Raw genomic sequence first — 20,305 nt, 5'->3', positions numbered from 1 at the left:
CACGGGGGTGCCCCTGAGTGGGTTCACACAGTCTTTGGAGGTTGAAGGAAGACGGCGTTTCTGTGAAGTCACGAAGGGCTTCTCCTGCGTGATTCTACTCGTTGCTCAGATCTCAGAGCAAACGTTTCTTCCCCCAGGAAGCCTTCCCTGACTCCACCCCTCCGTCTAGTCCAGGCCCCTCTGCCAGATGCTTCTGTAGCACCACATTTCCCACCATCGGAGCGCTTGGCTCCGTTTTTAATGGTACTTTTGTTGCTATGGTCGTATATTGTCTGTCTCTCCCCATCCCCCACTGCCTTAACCTGTGACCCCAGGGCAGTCATCAGGTCGGGTTGCTTGTTGTACCTGCAGGAGCCACCCGTATGCCGAGCACGTCACCAGGGCCTGGTCTACACCAGGTCAGGGACACTCCCGGCCCCACCGCTGGTGGACATGAGGCACGCTGTAAAACCTCTGTTGTGCTCACGTCTTATTCCAGAAAGCGGTGGGGGTGTGAGACCACAAGGGGACGTGTGGCAGGAAAGGGATTCAGGCTCCAGGAGGTCAACAGAGGCCCCTCAGCTCCTGCTGACCACACACAGGACCCCCCCCCGGACCCGGTGACCTGACCCCTCTTCCTGCCCAGGTACTGTAGGGCAGAAGCAGAGTTACAGACAAGCACGTCTTGGGGGACAGTCTGTTCTCTGGCTATGGATGGGGCGCCATAGTGCCAGGTGCCTGCTTGCCGTGCGTGAAGTGTACAGGCCGTTAGACCCGGGAGTTGGAGGCAGCTCATTTGTTCTGTCGTATGGGATTCAGCTGAGGCGCCTGATCTTTGCTGTCTGTGCTGGGCTGGGGGCTGTGTGCTCTGGAGCACGGGGTGGGGCGGGGGGTTTCCTTCTCTACCCTGAGAGTGAGGGTGAAGGCAGAACAGGGGCAGAGGGGGGGTAAAGAAGTACTTCTAGGGTTGCCTTAGCAGGAAAAGCGTCTTCAGAAGGATGTTTTGGAAGCATTTGATTTTAGGTGGAGAGACGCTGGCACTCAGCTGGCCCCCTTCACTGGGGGCTCGGGCTCATCCCATAGCCAGCGGGCTCGTGGTTCTTGAAGTGCTTTCCGTTGGAGAAGCTGGACCTCTGTGACCCCCAGCATCATTTCCACGGCAACCAACTGTGATGAGATGGGGGTTTTGACCTGGCAGGACAGTTGCAACAAGAAGCAGGTGAGTTGTAGACAGACGTCCTCTGCAGCCTCGAACCAATCACGTGTGACTGAATCTCGGTTTCTCCACCTCTGAACTAGAGACAGGAACATGACGTCCTTTCACTTGTGATCGGAGGGACCATGTAGGGAAAACACGCATATAGGTACACGTGCTCGTGTCGTGGACGTGACGTGTGACATGCCACACAGGAGCCGTCTGCTGCCCAGGTTGCCATGTGCAGTGCTGCCTTCAGCTCTGATCAGCGCCTCACACATCCTGTTCCCCTGGTTCCTGGCGGGTTCTGATCCGCGAGCCCGCTGCCCCCCCAGGCCTTTGCACTGCAGTCTGTCCCTTTGTTCAGGTGTCGGCTCAGTCAGCCTCCTGGACGGGCCCTGTCAGACCACCCGTGGAGTCAGCACCCAGGATGCCCGACCCTCATGCCGTCGGCTCCTCACAACTCTTGTCACCACTTCACGGGGACAGGGCTGCCATTACTGTGCTTCTTTCCTTTTTTTTTTGTTCAGAGTTTGGTTTGAGTTTGCTGTATCTACAGAACTGGTGCACAGCAGACCTTTAAATCCTCATGAAAAACCTTTTTTGTGCTTTATTTATTTACTTTTAGGAAGTGTTGTTTCAAGTGACAAATGACTTGCCCAAGGTCACATAGGTAGCAAGTGGTCAAGAGACTTAGACGTGGGGGACACCAAGTTGCAACTTTTCTCTTGGCCTCGAGTCCACCTTCCCTCCCCTCTGCTTGGGCATCGACGCCTCTGCTCGTCTCTCTGGCTCTGCCCTTACAACGCCAGGCTCAGTGCCCCAGCAGGACCCTCCTCCAGATGCCGGTCCTGGAGCCTCAACCCCGCTCCTACCCCAGATCCTCGTGAAACGTCCTGGTCCAGGGCTATGTTTCTGCAGGACCTTGCGCTTGTCACTTTAGAGCGGCAACAGCTGATCCGACCAGCTGGGGCCAGGCTACTGTGTGTGTGGACGGGCCAGGCCCCCTTGGCTCCATTCCATCTTGAAGAGAACCTGAGTGCGCTTGGATGCATGTGTGGTCGGATGCATGTGTGCTTGGCGAGGGGGTGTTTTGATGTCCTGTTCTTTGGGGGGTGGTTTTTTGTTTAAAAATTTTTGTGTGTGTTTTCTGGTGTCACATGATGGGATGCCTGTGTTTAATTTGTACATTACCTTTTTCACTGTATCTGAGATGCTTTTGGCATGGCCCCGGAGAAGGTGTAAGTAGCACCCGACTCACGGGCACTTTGGCCAGCAGAGAATCACAGACATTTCAGTCAGCAGACACACACTTGCCGTCCACGTCTTTAACTTCCGCGCTACAAGTGATCAGCGTTCAGCTGTCCAGTTTGCGGACACGGCGGTGCCTCGGCCATTTGCAGCGAGCGTGCTGCCTGAATCGCCAGGAGCAGCACCCTGGCGCTGACTGTTGGCCTGCCACTGTCACTGCCGTGCGTGTGCGTGTGCTGCACTCTGCTCTCGTCACCTTGTCCCACAGCCTCTGCTCTGCTCCTTGCAGGGAAAGTGCGGTGGCGGGACTTCAACCAGGAGGCGTACGTGGGCGGGACGATGGTGCGCTCCGGGCAGGACCCCTACGCCCGCAACAAGTTCAACCAGCTGGAGAGTGATAAGCTACGTATGGACAGGGCCGTCCCCGACACCAGGCACGAGCAGTGAGTACTGAGCTGGCGGCGGCCGCGGCGGCCGCCTTCCCACACCCAGGCAGCGGCCGTCACTGGGACGCGAATGGTCTGTTGCTCTGGGAAGCGGGACATGTGCCGAGTGTTTGTGGGTCGTACAACTGGGAAAAGCTCTGAGGCGTATGGCAATGAGACTTCACTCACAGGAAGTGAAGGACCATTGGGGACCGGTTCCGGTCTTGCACATGCCCCACGGCCATGCCTGGAGGGGCACTGCTGGCCCGAGAATGGGAACCAGCGAGAGAGAGCTGCGTGACGAGCCTCCCATCGACTGAGCCTCACACTGAGTGAGCGCGTGCTGTTTTCCAAGTCCGCTCACAAAAAAGCATAATTTCCATTGTTCACAACATCACCGGAAGTAAGAAATCTGATTCTTGCGTATCAGGAAGTTGGATGTTCTAGGGACTAGAGGGGAAGGGCAGAACCCAGAGGACAGGGTACACTGAGCGGGCACGTGGGGCAGAGGACGTGACACCTCACCTCCTTTGCTGACGGAAGGGCTCTGGTCCCACTCCTGACTCTTCAGGGATCTGGGACCTGCGGATCAGCCCCCCGGGGTTACCAGGCTTGGCTCAGGGGCCTCCGTACATTCTGTGGTGTGCCGTGTCACCATTTGTCGGGACAGTGACACCCACTGTCCACCGTTCAGCTGGTAGGGGTCTGTGATCGGGAGGCGGTTCACACAGGCTCCTTAGAGGTAGTTCTTGTTTCAGGGGGTTAAAAATAGGAGCCACGTTTGGAGACTGCTGTGCTCCTGGGTGCTGGGTAGGCGTCCTGCTCACTGAGTTCCTTTCACAGTCACTCATCCATCATGTGACAGAGCATGGATTACACATCTATTGTGGCTCAGACACTGTGTTCGGGTCCTGCTCTGGGTGGGGGGAGGATGGGGTGTAGCACCCTGGGCCTTGGGCAGTCTCCTCCAAAGAGGGAATGTGGGAGGGTCAGGAGAAGTCCCCCAGAGGGCTGAGTCCTGAGCTGGAGACGTCCAGGGAGAAGGGGAGTGATAAGGCCATGACGGCAGTGCGGGCTTCCAGAGCACCAGCCGGGGGTCTGTTTTCTCGGGGTGGGGCTCCAGGCATTGGGGTGGGTGAGCTAAAAAGACAGGACAACTGAATGACCCTTGAACAACACAGGGTCGGGCCCCGATCCACCCCACGCGGTCGAAAATCCACATAGAACTTTTGAGTTCCCAGCAACTTAAGTTGTCCCTTGGTATCCGTGGGGATTGGTTCCAGGGCCCCCGCAGACCCCAAGTGCACGGATGCTCCAGTGCCCTGTATAAAACAGCTGCATGAAGGCTGCCATCAGCCCTCCACACCCATGGGCTCCCAACCACAGGCGGAAAACAGGACAGGTTTTTACTGAAAACAGTCTGCACATAAATGGACCCACACATTTCAAACCTGTGTCGCTCGGGGGTCAGCTGTCCACGTGCACACGTGTTAAAGTTTGGTTTTGTTTCCTGAGCAAACAGCAAACATCGAAAGAGGGTTCCTCCCTTCTCTCCTCCGTTCATGGGGCTCTCCTACCAGTGTCAGGTACCAGGTAACTGCCGGGTCCTCTTCTGTCTTGACAGCTTTGTTTGGGTTCTGGCCAGCTCTGTGTACCCAGAGCAACTTGTAAGTGTGTGGGTTTACAGTTGTTTGTGAAGTGAGAGAGTGTGTGTGTCATTGTTAATACATATATCACACATAATATTAAGAATCTCATTACTCTTCTAAATCCAGACCAGAAAATGCCTTTGCTTAATGTTTTCTGTAGCACGTGCACTCCTGCTGCTGCATTCCTGGTTAGAGCCAGCATGGTTCACTGTGACGTAAAACAGGGGTGCTGCCCTGGGATCCGGGGACCCCCAGCGAGCCTGTGCGGGGCCATGGACTCTGTGAAAGTCCTCTCACTGCGTGACCGGTCGTGGGCTTGTGTGTGCCTGCACAGCTGGGGAGAGGGTCCCAGGTGCGAGCGTCCCCACCACCCTCCCTCCCCAGCCTGTTCCAGGCGCTCCCCAGGGCCCCGCCCACACCGTCCCCATGTGCTGCCGGGCGCGTGGTGCCGGGCGCGAAGCTTGTCCTCACTGCGCAAAGACGGGCTGAGGGCCCCGCAGTGGTAATGACCGTCCGGCCGCTCGAAGCGTCTGACTTAAAGCCACAAAGGGTCAGTGTGGCTTTTAATGACCAGGCTCGACTGCTTGCAGTTACATGTCTATGACATGGTGTGAGTTTCATTTGACTGTTTGGTTTAAGAGATGGTTTCCCTGCTATGACTTTTCTTCTATAAACTTTTTCTTAAAGCTGAGAGAAAATGGTGTTCTTTCTGATGGCCCTTCAGCGTGTAGGCCAGGGATGTACGTCCGTCGCAAGTTCCGTAAAAGTCCCCAAAACTATATACTGTATATATAGATGTTTTCAGTTTTTGAAATAGGGGTTTGTCCAAACAGATGTTTCACTAGTCATGCCTTGGTGGGATGCATTTTGGGTTTAATTTTAGTTCCAGCTACTGTGTCATGTTCATTTGCATGTGTTAAAGAAGCCAGCAGCTGGGATGCCTTCTGCGGTGTTTGGCTTTTGGCTGCAGTCTGCCCCAAGTCAGTGGGATGCCTGGAACTGAGCCCGTGTGCTCTCCTCAGCGTGGAAGCCTTAGAGTAACCAGCCTGACTGGGCATCAGGTGAAGGAGATCAGGTCACCTCTCGGACCCCCCATATCCAGCACAGAGCTGCTAAGCCCTGGGCTTCCTTCTGGTGCTAATTCCCGCTCTGCCGTGAGCTCCTCCCTGGGTGCAGGCCTGTGGGATGCCCACCTGCCCCCTGGAACCCAGTCTTTTCTTGTGCTGGATCTGAAAGCATGCAGATGGGGGGACCTGAGAACAAGGTTTGGGAGTCGCATAGATCTTGGTTGAAATCCCAGACTCTCCCAGGTCCTCTTTCTGAAGCTTTTGTCATTTGTGAGATGACGTGACATGGTCACTGTGAGGATTAAACACAGAGGCACAGCGACTGGGTCCCCTCCCCCAGACCGTATTCTGCAGCCCCCACCCCAGCATTCCCCATCCCTCTTGCTTGATCGCCTTTGCCCCGCAACTCTTGCCTCCACCTGCACACCGTGTGCTTTCCTTATCTATGTGCTCGTCCTTCTTGATTCATTAGAACAGTGAGTGAGTACATCCAGGGCTGCCGTGGGGCACCTCACGCCACTCAGTCAAGTCAGTAAGTATTTGCTGAGCGAGTAAATTGCTTAGCACGGTGCCCGGTGTAGAGCGGATGCCCCGTAAATCATTAATAATATTAAGAGTGATAAAAGAATCAAGGAGAATGAAAGGGCGATTTTAAGCAAGTAGGGATCGTATGAACTCCAAGATGAACCACAAATTACTACACTGTGTTTGTGTTCTCCCAGGACCAGAAAGCAACACGGTTACAATCTACCCCTGATTTTCTATCCTTGGGGTTCAGGGCCTTGCAAAAAAAGGAAGGGAGGGAAAGAGAAAGGGAGGGAGGGAGGGAGGGAGGGAGGGAGGGAAACAAGGAAGGAAGAAAGGAAGGAAAGAGGAAGGAAGGGAGAGAGGGAAAGGAAGAGAGAGAGAGAGAAAGGAAAAGAGAGAGAAAGGAAGGAAGGAAGGAAAAAGAAAGAAAGAAAAGAAAGAACACACTTTTGGGCTATGTCTTATTTACCTTTTTAAGTGTACAAAAAAAAAATGTGCTAAGAAAAAATATTTCCATGAAGCAAGAAGCCTAGAAAAGTCTGCTGCGAGGGAAATAGTGGATGTGACATACAGGAAATAGTAGAGCTCTTAGAAATTAGAAAAATGGTAGGCCATCTGATTTTGAAAGTATTTTCTGAAGTCAAAAAAAAAAAAAAAGAAATGCTTATTTAATGTTATTTGACATTTTAGATAAATTATCAAGACTAAAAGCAGATTAAACCAATGGGAATTTCGAAGGTGCTTTGCAGACTTTCTCCCTCCCACCCCCCACCTCTTGGACAGTGTTGTCATTGTCCTGCACAAAGGAATGGAAAGCTGCCCATTCCTTTGGACAGGTCTGGATACTTCTGAAGGTAGAGCCAACAGAACTGCTAACGGAGGGGACAGACAAAGAATGTGGCTCCAAGGCTTGTGGCCGGAGCGGAGAAGAGGTGGAGTTACTGTAAGTGACATGGGGGGAGGGGCTGTGAGTGGAGCAGGTACAGGGCCACCTCAGGGGTTCAACTTGGGCACATTCAGTTCAAGATGCATCAAGCATGTCCTGTGGGCAGACCTGTGTTCCGGGTGTTGGGGATGTGTCCGGTACTCAGGACACAGGCCTTGGTCGGGATGTACTCGCCAATGTGCGTGTTCATATGCAGATGGTGCTAACACCCAGGAGGCTGGATGCCATCCCCAAGGCAGGGAACACACAGAAACGAGAAGAGGCCCAAGGACCCAGCACTGACGTCTTCAGCGATGAATTCTAAGCCCAGGCCAGCACTCAGGCTCCAGTGTAACACTGGACATCACTCACGATGTCATGTGGTTCCCAGCTCCCAGGAGAGACACACTCTTGCTGTGATCTTCCTGCTGATGCCTTTCCAGAATCCAACTCAGAAGGGTTTCGTGTTGGTTTTTTGGTTTGCTTGTGAGTTTTGTTTTGGTTTTTTTTTTGCCTGAAAATGTATCTGACAGGAAAGTGAAGTAAAAAAAAATCGAGTGGAACCTAGGAAGTTTATGAAATATTATTCTGTCTGCTGGGGAAAGCTTGAGATGGTTTACTTGCAAATCATTTATGTAAATAAAAGTAATAAACCTTTGGGGGAAAACATTATCTTGTTTTCTTTTACCCCCATCAGCCAAGGACCATTTCTTTTCACTTATGTAGTCCCTTGAAAATGAGAACTGCTTGGTAAAGGAATAGATTTTATTCAGGTTTCAAAAGTTAAATTTTATTAGAAAGTTTCTCCCTGTGTTGCCACTCTTTCCTTTTATTACTAAATTAAAAATAAAGGGTTTTGGAACATTTCTGTGTCTAAAACTGAAATATTCCTCTTGAGAATAGGGCTGCCTTGACCACGTCCCCACAAGGGGTCCTTCTCTCAGAGAAGTTGGTTCAAATTCCACACCTAATGGATTTATCTGATGGGCTTTAAATCAAGAACATACCGTTTTTACTCAGTTTATAAATTATAGTTGTAAGGTTTTGTTTACAAGAATCCCTGAAGGACTCTGTTTTGACTAGTTTTATAGAAACGTCTGACTTTAATGCAGCCCAAACAGAAGCAGAGATCAGAACTCTTGAGGGGCGGGCCGTTCTTTCTTTCTTTTGTTTTTTCGAACATTTCAAGCAGAGGGCAGACATTTAGGTGATGACTGCTGTTCAGTCTGGAATGTGGCGTTGGTGGCACTTGTCTCAGATGAGTGGCTAATTGGGGACACAACCCAAACTTGTCAGTGTTGTTGGAGCTAAGGAAAAGTTTTCAACATAAATTCAGCCCCTTGGAGGAAAGCTCGGTGAAGGCAATTGCTGTGGGACTCGGAGTCTGATTTTTAGGGGAGCTGAGTCTGGGGGAACGAGAAGCCCAGCCCTGCACCTTGTTGGTGGGTGCAGAGGGGGCTACATGGGGGTGGGGCAGGGCTTTGTTTTCACTTCTCATTTTTCTCATGGAAGTGGTGTCTTCTAAACATGCACCACTGCCGCCTGCAGTGGGGGCCACCCCACCGAATCGCTCAGACGCCCGGCCTGGGTGCCCTGCAGATCCTACTCCGAGTCCGTGTGTCCTGCCGTGCAGAGTGCTGGGGGCAGATGCCACACCAAGACGCCTGTGTGGGGGCCACCTGCTGGCTCCAGCTTCAGGTGGCCTATGCTGGCATTCGGGACAGAGGGGTTTGGCTGTGGCCAATCGGGAGGCTTAAAAGTCTGTTCCTTAAACAGAAACAAAACATCCATTGGACATTTGGCGCTGGCACGACCTGTGCTCAGCCTTCACAGGCCTGACTTTTACTTCAGCTCTGCAGCACTCCTGCAAAGGAAGTGGGGAGATTATCCTCCTGATGACATTATCCGCCAGTCCCCAGAAGCCCGCAGTTGGGAGCAAGTACAGGGGTCTAACCACCCAGGAGCCAGACTCGCTGGCATGTGGGTCCGGTTTGCTGGGCAGAGGGACCTTTTCCCCCTGTTGGGTTGTCAGTAGGAGTGTGTGGAGGGGTGGCAGGCAGGTGGGCTCTCCATCCCTAGGCCACCTAAGGTGCCACCTTGTATCTACAGCCCTGACCTGCTGGGCAGTCAGGAGACGTTGCACGGGTCAGGCCATGTTTTCTCATGGGTCTGTGAGGCACGTGGGGAAGCTGAGGGTCAGGTGCTGGCCACTTGCCTGAGCTCGGACGAGGCGGTTAGGGGGAGTGGAGCGCCAGCGAGCGCCTCAGGCCTGCCCTCTGGACGTGGCTGCCTCACTGTCTGCCCTCCAGGCTGCCCTCTGAGCTGCCGCTGCCTATTTTAGGCCGGTGGGTGAGGTGGCTTCTTGGTGGACTGGCCCTCCCGTCGTTAGGAAACGCCGTCTCACCACTAGCAGTGCTCTGTGCCTGGCTCAGCATCCGGCTAGCCACAGGGGCTTCCTTTGCTCGACTGTCTTCTTCTTCTGTTGTGTATCTTTTCCCACGCTTCCACTTCCTACCTTTCTGTGCCCTTGTGTTTAAAGTGTATCTCCTGTAAGTAGCATATACTTGGATTTGGATTTGTGTCCGCTCTGACAATCTTGTCTTTAAATGGAGTGTTTAGTGCTTTTGCATTTACTGCAAGTGCTGCTGGGGTATTTGGGTTAAACATTGGCACCTCACTGTCCCCCCCGTGTCACCAGCACCAGGCTGTGCCCACCCGTGTCACCGGCATCTCGCTGTCCCACCTGTGTCACCGGCATCTCTCTGTGTCCCCCGTGTCACCGGCACCACGCTGTCTACCCGTGTCACCGGCACCTCACTGTCACACACGTGTCACTAGCACCTCGCGGTGCCCCCTGTGTCACCAACAATGCGCTGTGTCCCCCCATGTCACCAGCACTTTGCTGTCGCACGTGTCACCGGCACCACGCTGTGCCCCCATGTCACCAGCACCTCACTGTCCCCCCCGTGTCACCAGCACCTCACTGTCCCCCCCGTGCCACCGGCACCTCGCTGTCCCACCTGTGTCACCGGCACCTCACTGTCCCCCCCGTGTCACCGGCACCGCGCTGTCCCCCCCAGTGTCACCAGCACCTCACTGTCCCCCCCGTGTCACCGGTACCTCACTGTCCCCCCCCATGTCACCGGCACCTCACTGTCCCCCCGTGTCACCGGCACCGCACTGTCCCCCCCGTGTCACCGGCACCGCGCTGTCCCACCCGTGTCACCGGCACCGCGCTGTCCCCCCCCCCCCGTTTCACCGGCACCACGCTGTCCCACCCGTGTCACCGGCACCGCGCTGTCCCACCCGTGTCACCGGCACCGCGCTGTCCCCACCCGTGTCACTGGCACCGCGCTGTCCCACCTATGTTGTGTTTTTTTTCCTGTCCTTCGTGTCTTTTACTGGATTAAGTATTCCCCCTCTATTATTAGCTTGTTGCATTCTTGACTTCTTAGAGTCTAAAATGAGTACTTTTTATTATTTCCTGGACAATGACAGACCTCATAAAACTTTACCCTCCCCTTTTCTCTTCACTTCATGCTCTTGTGGTCATAGGGTTTAGTTCTGTGTGTGTGTGTAAACTCCACATGACAGCTTTAATTGTTTCATGCAGAAAATATTCTTTAGATTTGTCCACATATTTGTTTCCATTTTCCCACCTGTGACTACCTTCTCATTCTCAGTCTGAGAACTTCCCTTAGTATTTGTCCTAGTGCCAACTTGCTGGCAATGAATTCTGCCCTTTCATTTGTCTGAAAACGTCTCTATTTCACTGACTAGAATACAGGCTGACAGTTACTTTGTTTGGCACTTTAAGTTGTCATTCCTGGTGTCTGGGCTTCCATTGTTTCTGGTAAAATGTCAGCTGTAGTCGCATTGTTGCTTTTTGAAGGTATTTGGACCTCTCCCTCCAGCTGCTTTAAAGCTATTTCTTTCTCTTTGGTTTTCAACAACTTTGCTATAATGTACCTAGATGTTTTCTTTGTATTGAACCTGTTTTGGGTTTGTAGCATTTTCTGACTCTGTAAGAGCTGCATGTCTTTTGTCAGTTTTGCTTGTGCCCCATTTTCTGCCCCCTCTCCCTTTGGGTCCCTGATCGCATCTTGGTTAGCTATTCCTACACGTCCTCTGTCCGTCTTACGCTCCTTCGGGAATTTGTTATTTATTTTTTATCCCCTGTGCTGCAGTGTGGATGGCCTGCCCTCCATTCACTCGCCCTTTCCTCTGCTTTAATATCTATTCTGCTTTTAGATCCATCCATTGAATTCTTAATTTCAGTTATTTCATTGTGTATGAACAAATGTAGAGATATTTAAAGGCTCTTGCAGATGATTTCAAAGAGGGCTTAGTTTTGCCCTCTGGCTGGCATTCAAAATGGGCACATCACCAGGTGAGTCTGGACTTGAGCTGGTACGAAGCTGGTTTCAATCTTTGTGCAGAGCTGGTGAGTTTCCAGTTCTCTTTTGCTACTGTAAAGTAGTCTTTTGGATTCTCCCTGGAATTCTGGGGTGCTTATTAGAGGCCCTATTCCTCAGCAGGCCCTGAAGTCCAGGTCTGGCCTCCCAGCCTCATGACAACTGCAGAAGCGTAACATGGCTGCCCCCTGCCCAGCCAGCACCTCTGCCCAGCTCACCCGCCTCACGCTGCTTGAGAAAAGAGGGTCAGAGAACGTGGGCCTTCTTCCCAGGCCTCTCTCCTTCCTGGGGACCTGGCCCCCCAACACCTGGCTGCTGTGTTGACTCCCCAGTGCCTTCAGATAGATTTTTGGTGTGTTTCATGCATAGTTTCTAGCTGCTCTCAGTGTGTAGTTTGGTCCACAACAAGGAACTACTCAAAGCATTAAACAGCCTGAGTGTTTTATTTGGAATCCAAATTCAATATAAAGTTTACAGTTCATAAATTTTGCACTGAGCAGCAACATCTATCCCAGATGAAAGTAAACAGAAGTATCAGTGGACTTGAAGTTGGGCGGTGTAGCCTTTGTTAATGGCTCTATCACTTATTCCCAGACTAAGATCGAAATAATTTCTCTACTCCCAGGTTTTTTTTTAAATCTGCAAAACAATTGTAATGCCTGCCCTGCCCGTCTTACACATTGTGACAGGGATCAGATATCGACGAAAGGATTTCATAAACTGCAAAGCACTACACAAATACAGGATATTGTGGTATTATTGTTACTGTGTGTGACTGGCGGCTGTGTAGATCAGCTTTGAGTAAAGAAAGAACTGTTACTCTGTGAAGCCTCGATCTCCATGTGTGTGACATTGAGGCAGACACTCAGCCTCCCAGGTGTGAATGCCTCTGGGGGTCTGCCAGGGGCAACACAACTTGGGAGGGTCTCAGACCAGAAACAGTTGAAGACGTAACTTGCAAACAGAGACCCCACCTGTCTCAGAAAGAAATTAGAGCAAGAAATTTCTCATCAGAAATTTCATCAGAGTGTTGATTTCATCAGAGTGTCATCAGAGTGTTGCTTGGTAAATGAGATGAATCTTTAGGTCTGAAGAAACCATTCTATTTCAGCCATCCGTTTAAACACATTGCTTCCCATGGAACCATAAAAAAAGTCTGTTTTTACTAGAAGGGTTTTGTATATTTAGGAAAAAAAGAAAACAGTATAAAATGTGTTTCAACTTTCTCAGTTAGGCTGTGTATGTTAAGTTTTTCTGAAACAGTGCGGTTTACTTGTGACTTTTCTGATGAACTTGAAAGAAGCGGCATTGTCGATTTATGGCACGCGCTCTCAGCCCAGAATGTCTGCGCGCTGCTGTAACGCACCCGTTCTCACGCACTGCGGAGGGTTAAGTGTCAGTGGTAGCGTCTGGAAGCCCAGATCCCCGTTTCAATCTGTACAATTAAAAGTACAGACTTACAGAATAACAACAGTACTTAACCCGTGGGGCGTGCAGAGAATAAGTGAGTTAACACCTGTCATTACCCAGCACAGTGGCTGGCCCTCCGTGAAAGTCAGCATTGCTGGAAAGAGCAGAGGGGACTTCCAATCAAGTGCAAGTGTCAAGTGAGTGGATGGAGACATGTACAAACCTGGAACTCAGCTCACAAGCCTGGGTAGAAGTCATACATTTGGGATTTTATAATACTTACTGGTGATATTTACAAGTATCTTGTTATCTGTCCCTGAAAGTGTAGTATTAAACGTGGAGGCATTTCTGAACACCAAAGTGGGCTTCGGTGATGATAGGTTGGTTATATGTGGAGTTTTTCTTTATGACTATTGTTGAATTTCCTCTGGCATCTGCGCTGTGACCCTGGAAACCCATACCTTCTTATCGTTGGTAATTGTTTTGAAAATTCACTTCTGTTAAGTGCAGAGGCCAAGGTGCTTGTTGTTCGTGATTTACGTGTGTGAGCGCCGCGTGTGAGCGCCGTGTGTTGGCCCTGGATGATTCCTGTGTGTGGTTCCGGCTGGAATAAAGCAGAGTCCTGATGGCCGCTTCTGCTTGTCGATAAATACAGGCCTGAGGGCGGCCCCGGTGGCCTGGAGAGCCTTTCTGTCCCCTGGTGTCCCTGTCATTGCCATTCTTGGGCCAGCCCCTGGCGCTGCCCCGCAGGTCACTGGGTGCATCCCCCACAGCCATCTTCCAGCCTGTCCCTCCCACGCCAGAAATAACAAGCCAGCAGCAACTGTAATTCACCTCCTGGCGGCCCAGAAACCCCTCGCAGCAGGGCCCTGCCTCTCCCACCCACTCGCCTCCCTCATGACTTTGAACGTGGATGCGCTCAAGCAGGTGACACTCTTCCCGACGTGGTGGCTCTATCTTCAGTCGTCTTCTCCACTGTCCTCTAACCTTCTAAATGGGAGTGTCCCTCAAGACACAGCTCACCTTGCTCCTTCCCAGGGCCCCGTGCCACGGGGGTCGCTGCCCTCACTTGAGACCCCTTCCCCCAGCCCACGTGCCCTTGTGCTGGAGGGCTCCCCTGTTCCACAGCTGTACACGCTCTTTCTCCAAGAGCTTATTAATGAGCTTTTTGGGGACACAGACTGACTACACACTCCCCAGCCCCTCACTTAATTCAGGTATTTTTAAATTCTAGGTAGTGATTACAGGACGTTCACAATTTATCAAATAAAGAGTTTTAATCCTGGGACAATTCCTTGTAATCACACAAACTGGTATTTTTGCAGCAAAACTTATAAACATTCACATGAAATGGGATAAAGATAATAGGTGTAAGTTCAGGTCAAGTTTTATTGCCAACTGATTTCGTGTGGGGTGGGTCAGGTTTTGCTACTAAATATGATGTTAAAAAATTTTTTAGAGGTTTCAAATTTTGAAACTGAGGATTAGGAATTATGGGCCCCTGCCAGGTAAAAAGAAGAGGAGCAAAGTAAATGTCACTCTGCTATCACATGGTGGAAGCTGGTCCTGGAGGGTCTCCCCCTGGATTACCAGAGTAGGTGAAGGCAACCAAGGGAACAGGTGTAGCCTCACTCAGGTGTATTAGATGGCAGGGGACAGAGCTCAGGTGTAGTAGACGGCAGGGGACAGAGCTCAGGTGTAGCACACGGCAGGGGACAGAGCTCAGGTGTAGTAGACGGCAGGGGACAGAGCTCAGGTGTAGCACACGGCAGGGGACAGAGCTCAGGTGTAGCAGACGGCAGGGGACAGAGCTCAGGTGTAGTAGACGGCAGGGGACAGAGCACAGAGGGGCGTGGCAACCCCACAAGAGTCTTCAGCCAGTTCCATCTGGAGGCCTCTGGTCAGGATGCCCCTACAGACTGCAGCACTGACGTGGCTTCGGGTGTCCTGTGGAACCCGCTTACCGTCCCTGCTCACCACTCGCCCAGCTGAGCATGGCGGTGTCATCATCTGCAGGCACTTGGTCATGGCCTCCTGAACAGAAGAGATCCCTGGGGTTGGTCCAGCCTTGGGCGGAAGCAATATCAACTCTCAGGAAGTCGGTAAGACGATGACAGTGCTGGTGATGAAGATGATGGGGACCATGACTCCCCCTGCCCCCGACTGTTGGGAAAGCTTATCCTGTGCAAACAGCTAATCTGACATCTGTGCCTGTCTCACCTAAACAGTGGCCCACACAGAAAGATCCGTTCCACCTTGTATCAGGCCCTCTCCGGAGACACCCAGTTTCTTTAACTGTTTCTTTTTCTTTTGGCAGTAGCTTACAAAAATAAATGTGTGTTTGCTGTATACGAAGAAAACAAAGAAAACCATAGCAGAAAGTTAAAAGGAGCATAACCTTAGCTAAAAATCTCACTGGACATGGATAAGTCCAGTCCAGCGTTTTCATGAATGTCCTTCCTGGTCTCTGTCCAATGTCCTCTGATGCTGGATGCTTGTAATTTTATATAAGCAGTATGAACTATATTTACTGTTAGGCAATCTCCTTTTGTCACTCAGCAATACATAAGAAACATTTTAAATATAGCTTTCACTTTCAGTGGCTTTATAGATTGGATCTTATGTTTATTTAGCTCCTCTGATGATGGAAGAAGAAATTATTTCTTTTTTTTTTAATGCTAACAGAACAGGGGAGAGTATTTTTAAATAACCTCTGCCCACTCATTTGAAAGGAAATACTGTTTTAAATGTCAATGTATTATTTGGTTCTGAGAATCTATCAGAATTTATTCACTATATTGCTGAATTTGGCTGCTATTTTATTTGGGGATTTGAATTAAGGTTCATAATTGAAAATATGTGTGGCCCCCCCTCCCTCCCTCCTTTCATCTGGTTTTGCCTTCATATTTACGCCAACTTTGTAAAATGAACTTAGAACAGATATCTTAAAAAACATGCTTAAGAAAAAATTATTTACAAAGGAATTTTCTTGAAATTCACCTGTAAAAGTCATCTAAAGCTAGAGCTGGTTTTTGTTTTAATCAAAGTAATCCTTTGATGACTTTTTAAAATTCTTCCATGGATATTGACATATGGTAAGTTTTTCTGTTTTACTTGAATTAAGTTTGATAATTTATATCTTCCCAGAAGATCATAAATTTCACTCAGTTATATTTATTGACAATGTTGTATGTATATGCACTTAAATTTCTTTTTTTCTTGTTTAGAAATGCCAGTGGTTTGTCTCTGATTTTTTTTCTTTTCTTATTTTTTCCCCTTCTTCTTTCTTCCTTTCTTCCTTTAATCCTTAAGAACCAAGTGCTGGGATTATATATGAATTCAAATATTTATTTCTTTTTTAATGTATTCATATTAACTGATGTTTTTATATTTTCTTCCTTCTGCTTTCCTCTGTTCTTCCCCTCCTCACCCTCAGAATTTAATGTTTACTTTATGTCAATTAAATTGTTTCGGAGTGCAGCTTTGGCTGTGTCTCACATGTTATGAAATGTAGTGTTATAATTTTCATTTTTAAACTACTTTTAAATTACCAAAATATTGCTATTTCTCATTCATCTGGAATTTTACTTTTGGTTTCCTTTTTAATACTATGCTTATTTAGGAAAGATTTTCGAAATTGTAAGAAATTGGTTTTTTTCTTTCACTTTATTGCAATGTAGTCAGACATTACGGTTTGATACAAAGTTTTCCTCGGAAAGTGTGTGGTTTTATTGTGGCATGATGTTGGTGACAGCAGTGGTAGCTCCCATACCTGAGTTTTTGTTCCAGCAGGATACCAAGCACTTTAAATGTGTCACTCATGTAATTCCCACAATAATCGTATGAAGTGGGTACTCTTATTATTGCTACTGTAGTTTCGTACACGAAGCAGCTGAGAACCCAAGAGGTCCCATAACTAGACAGTGGTACAGTCTCAGGAGCTGTGGCCTGACCCCAGAGGCGACACCTTTCCTCCTCGTTTCTATAAACATTTGACGGGTGCTTTTTAAAAGGCTAGTTAGTGTCTCTAATATTTCAAAGTTCAAAATTTACGTGTGAAACCAACCTGATTATTGCAGTCAGAGCCTCCTGATGCCGGTCATCTCCACCTGACGGGACAGTTTGAAGCTTCTACTACATTGTATGAGTTTCTGCTTGATATGTTTGAATACTGTCATTTGGGAAATACAAATTATGTATTCATTACGGATTATACCTTTATTAACATAAAATCACCCTCTGGGGTTGCATTTAATGTTTTTCCTTTTGCCATACGTTTACTTTGTATAATTTAATCTCCTACTTTATTTTGCTTATTTTTGAGATATTTTTTGTCTTGATATAGTTTTCTTTTTTGTTTGTTTGGGTTTTGTATGTTTGTCTTTTGTAAGTAACTTCGTATTGTATTTTTATGTTTAGGGCAACCCGACACACTGAAGTGTATTAGGGGGACACTTAGCCATTTTAATGTTGGCTCTGTTGCCTACTTTTTTATGTGATTTTTTTTTTTTTAAGTGCTTCCTTGCTTTTTCCACCATTTCCTTTCTTCTCTTACCTGGAAAACTGGTCTTTTTTGTTAGTTATTTTATTCTCCAGTGGTTAAGAAAGTTTGTTTCCTACATCTAATTCAACTAGTTGTAATTTTTCACGTTTATAAAAATTCAACAAAAACATTGATAATGAAAGACATGTTAGTTTAATGCCAAGAATAAAACAGGATGTATTTTAAGATGAAGAATTGCTGTGCTTTACTTTCACCCACCCAGTTTCTGGTTTTGGAATTAGGCACATATTGTTGTTAAGATTATATTTTGTGTAATTATTTAATAAAATTATATTTTATATGATTATCTTTTAAGAAACTTCGTTTGTATAACCATATTTATACAAGTGCATTGGACTGTACTGCTGAAATAGTTTTAATGCATCTTACCATTTTATGGCATAAAGTGAGCTCTTGATTTTATTTAATTTATTTATATATTTACTTACGTGTATATTTATTTATTATATTTTGAACAGATCTTCAAATTGTTTTTCAGACAGCTCAGATAATTGAAATCCTTCCTAGGCTTGTTCACCTGAGAATTACTTTCCATTCCCTGCACACAGGAAGGGTGAAATCACAATGTATAGAATTCCTGAGGCATGTCTTTTTTTTCCTTTGTAACTCTGTATATGTTATTTCATTGTTTTCTGTTTACTGGTATCACCAAGAAGCCTGAAACCATTCTGATTGTCACTTATTATATCAGAGAGGCTACTTTAAGCAGGAAAGACTAGGACTTCCAGGCGGGAATTCCCGCCCATTCTCAGGAATTTTTTTCGGTTTCCTGTTCCCGAATCCAGAGACGTAAACTGTTTTCTGTTCTCCACAATGAATCGTTTCCACAAAGTGAGCCTATACTAGCAACCACCTGGGTTCAAGCAGCCGATTTTCCTGATTTCCTGACCAACTTTTCTTGGGATTCGGGAATGGAAAAGCAAAAAAAATTCCTGAGAACGGGTGGGAATTCCCACTCGGAAACCCTGGCAATAAATAGAAAAACTGTCTAAGAGATACATTGTGAGTAGTACGTTTATTTCCCACTGTGGGTATTACTGGGTTCAAGGAGCTGATTTTCCTGATTTCCCGACCAACTTATCTCGGGATTCGGGAACGAGAAAGCGAAAAAAAATCCTGAGAATGGGCGGGAATTCCTGCCAGGAAGCCCTAGGAAAGACATTTCATTACATTATGTCGCATGAGGTCTGCAGGTGGCCATGTACAGCTGCTTCAGCTGGACCAGGAGCGTTTGGGCCTCCTCACGTCATCTTCAGCTTTTTGTTTTTCAGCCTTATTCTGTTCGCCTCAAATGGTTGCAAAAAGGCTGTCATAGCCCCAAGCCTCACTGTCACTTTCAAGACAGAAGAAGCAAAGGGGCCAGAAATGGCCTTTTCTTTAGTGACCCTGTGCTTTTTATCAGCAAAGCAAATCTCTGGGAGTTTCCCTAGCTGACTTTCTGTTACAATGCCTGGGCCAGAAGTAAGTCATGGCTGTTTGTGACCATGAGGGAGGCTGGGGAAATGAGTTTGTCTTAGGTCCCTTGGGGCTCACCTCTGGGGCTTGACAATTCCCCTAAGATAAAATCTGGAAGAGGGGCGTGATTTTTATGTTACCAAGAAGGCTGTAACCATCTTCAGGTGTATAAAGAAGCGTCCCACAGAATTATAGTCAGAGGAGTGGACGTAAATGTAGTAACTGTAAATGTCCAGGAAGCACAGACCAAATGACTGCATCTTCTTTACCATACCGTGCCATTCTGTTATATTTGATAGTTGGTTTTTCCCCCGAGATAACCAGAGAATGCTGTTGTATTTGACATGAGCACGGTTTAAGGGAAGCAAACAAATCACTGTGGCTTTGGTTGGAGAGAATCTGAACAAGTCATGCCAAGAAGAACGTTGGGATTTCTTTCTCTATGGAATGCTGATAGACTGGGGCCACCCACGGGAGGGTGTAAAACAGTTACATTCTTCCACTTATCCAGTGAGGAAATGGCTCCAGTGCAACCTTTGGTTACTAGTAACAGTATCATTAAGTGGAAAGTTGGTCTTTGAACAACAGGCAAAAACAGAGGAGGTAACTATCTCAGGAAAGGGCGGTCCTTCCCCTAAAACACCATCCTTGATAGTACGGAAGCTTTCTTCTACAGCTTATAAGTCAGAACCACTGCTCAGTGGCCATGCAAACTCCATCATCATTTGGCCCAGGCTTGGGGGGATGACTGCAGGGTGGAAAAGAAAGCCCGTTGCCTGAATAAGCCCATAAAGAGGTACTCAAGGAGAGGATTGAGCGCCTCGAGACAGTAGGCAGCTGATAAATAAAAGCACGTATCTTCACAGGGCAAGGGAAATGAAAACGAAGTCCTGGGCAACCTGGAAACCAGAGTTCATGTGTCAGGGAGGAGACCAGATGGTGGCACCGGGAGGCGGCGAGTTAGTGTGGCTGAGCAGGGCTGTGGGTGCCTCATGTCCCGGTGGACAGGCATGGGAGCAGAGGAGGAGCGGGTGATTCTTCCTGTCTCCCAGGGTGTGTGCTTCCACCCGGAGAAGGCAGTTTCCGGCAGCAGGGGAATGAGGTCTGCAGTTCGTGTCCTCTGTGCATGGGCTCCTCCTGAAAGGTCAGCGGGAGGAGATGGCTAAAGCCCTCGCAGGTCTTCCGACGCTCAGGTGGTTTTGGCCATGCTGTTATTTTCTCAGCTGCCAATAACTTTTGACTCTTGAAAACATTTTCGGTTACGATTTAGTGTCTGTAAAACTGGAGGCAATAAAGGGCAGAGGATGTTCTTTAAATGAGAGAACAGTTTCATGCCGTCAAACGGGCTTTGCTGAAAGCAGCAGGTGGAAACCTCGCGTGTACCCCTCCGTGGAGAGCCGCGCGCTGACGCGAGGATGGTGGCGGGTGGAGAGGGTGCCCTA

The 20,305-nt window shown here is 48.6% G+C and overlaps 1 protein-coding gene across 1 annotated transcript in view; it reads left to right on the top strand.

The window, feature by feature from the left end:
* The window catches only part of GALNT2 (polypeptide N-acetylgalactosaminyltransferase 2), a 165,854-nt gene that overhangs the window by 99,884 nt on the left and 45,665 nt on the right, over window positions 1-20,305 (top strand). Inside the window, exon 3 of the mRNA XM_033099457.1 lies at window positions 2,715-2,868. Within this exon, the coding sequence (XP_032955348.1) occupies window positions 2,715-2,868 (154 nt within the window). The remainder of the gene's footprint in view (window positions 1-2,714; window positions 2,869-20,305) is intronic.

The sequence above is a fragment of the Rhinolophus ferrumequinum genome, chromosome 27 (genome assembly GCF_004115265.2).
Source record: "Rhinolophus ferrumequinum isolate MPI-CBG mRhiFer1 chromosome 27, mRhiFer1_v1.p, whole genome shotgun sequence".
NCBI lineage: Eukaryota > Metazoa > Chordata > Mammalia > Chiroptera > Rhinolophidae > Rhinolophus > Rhinolophus ferrumequinum.
This window is presented reverse-complemented; position numbering and strand designations above follow the sequence as displayed.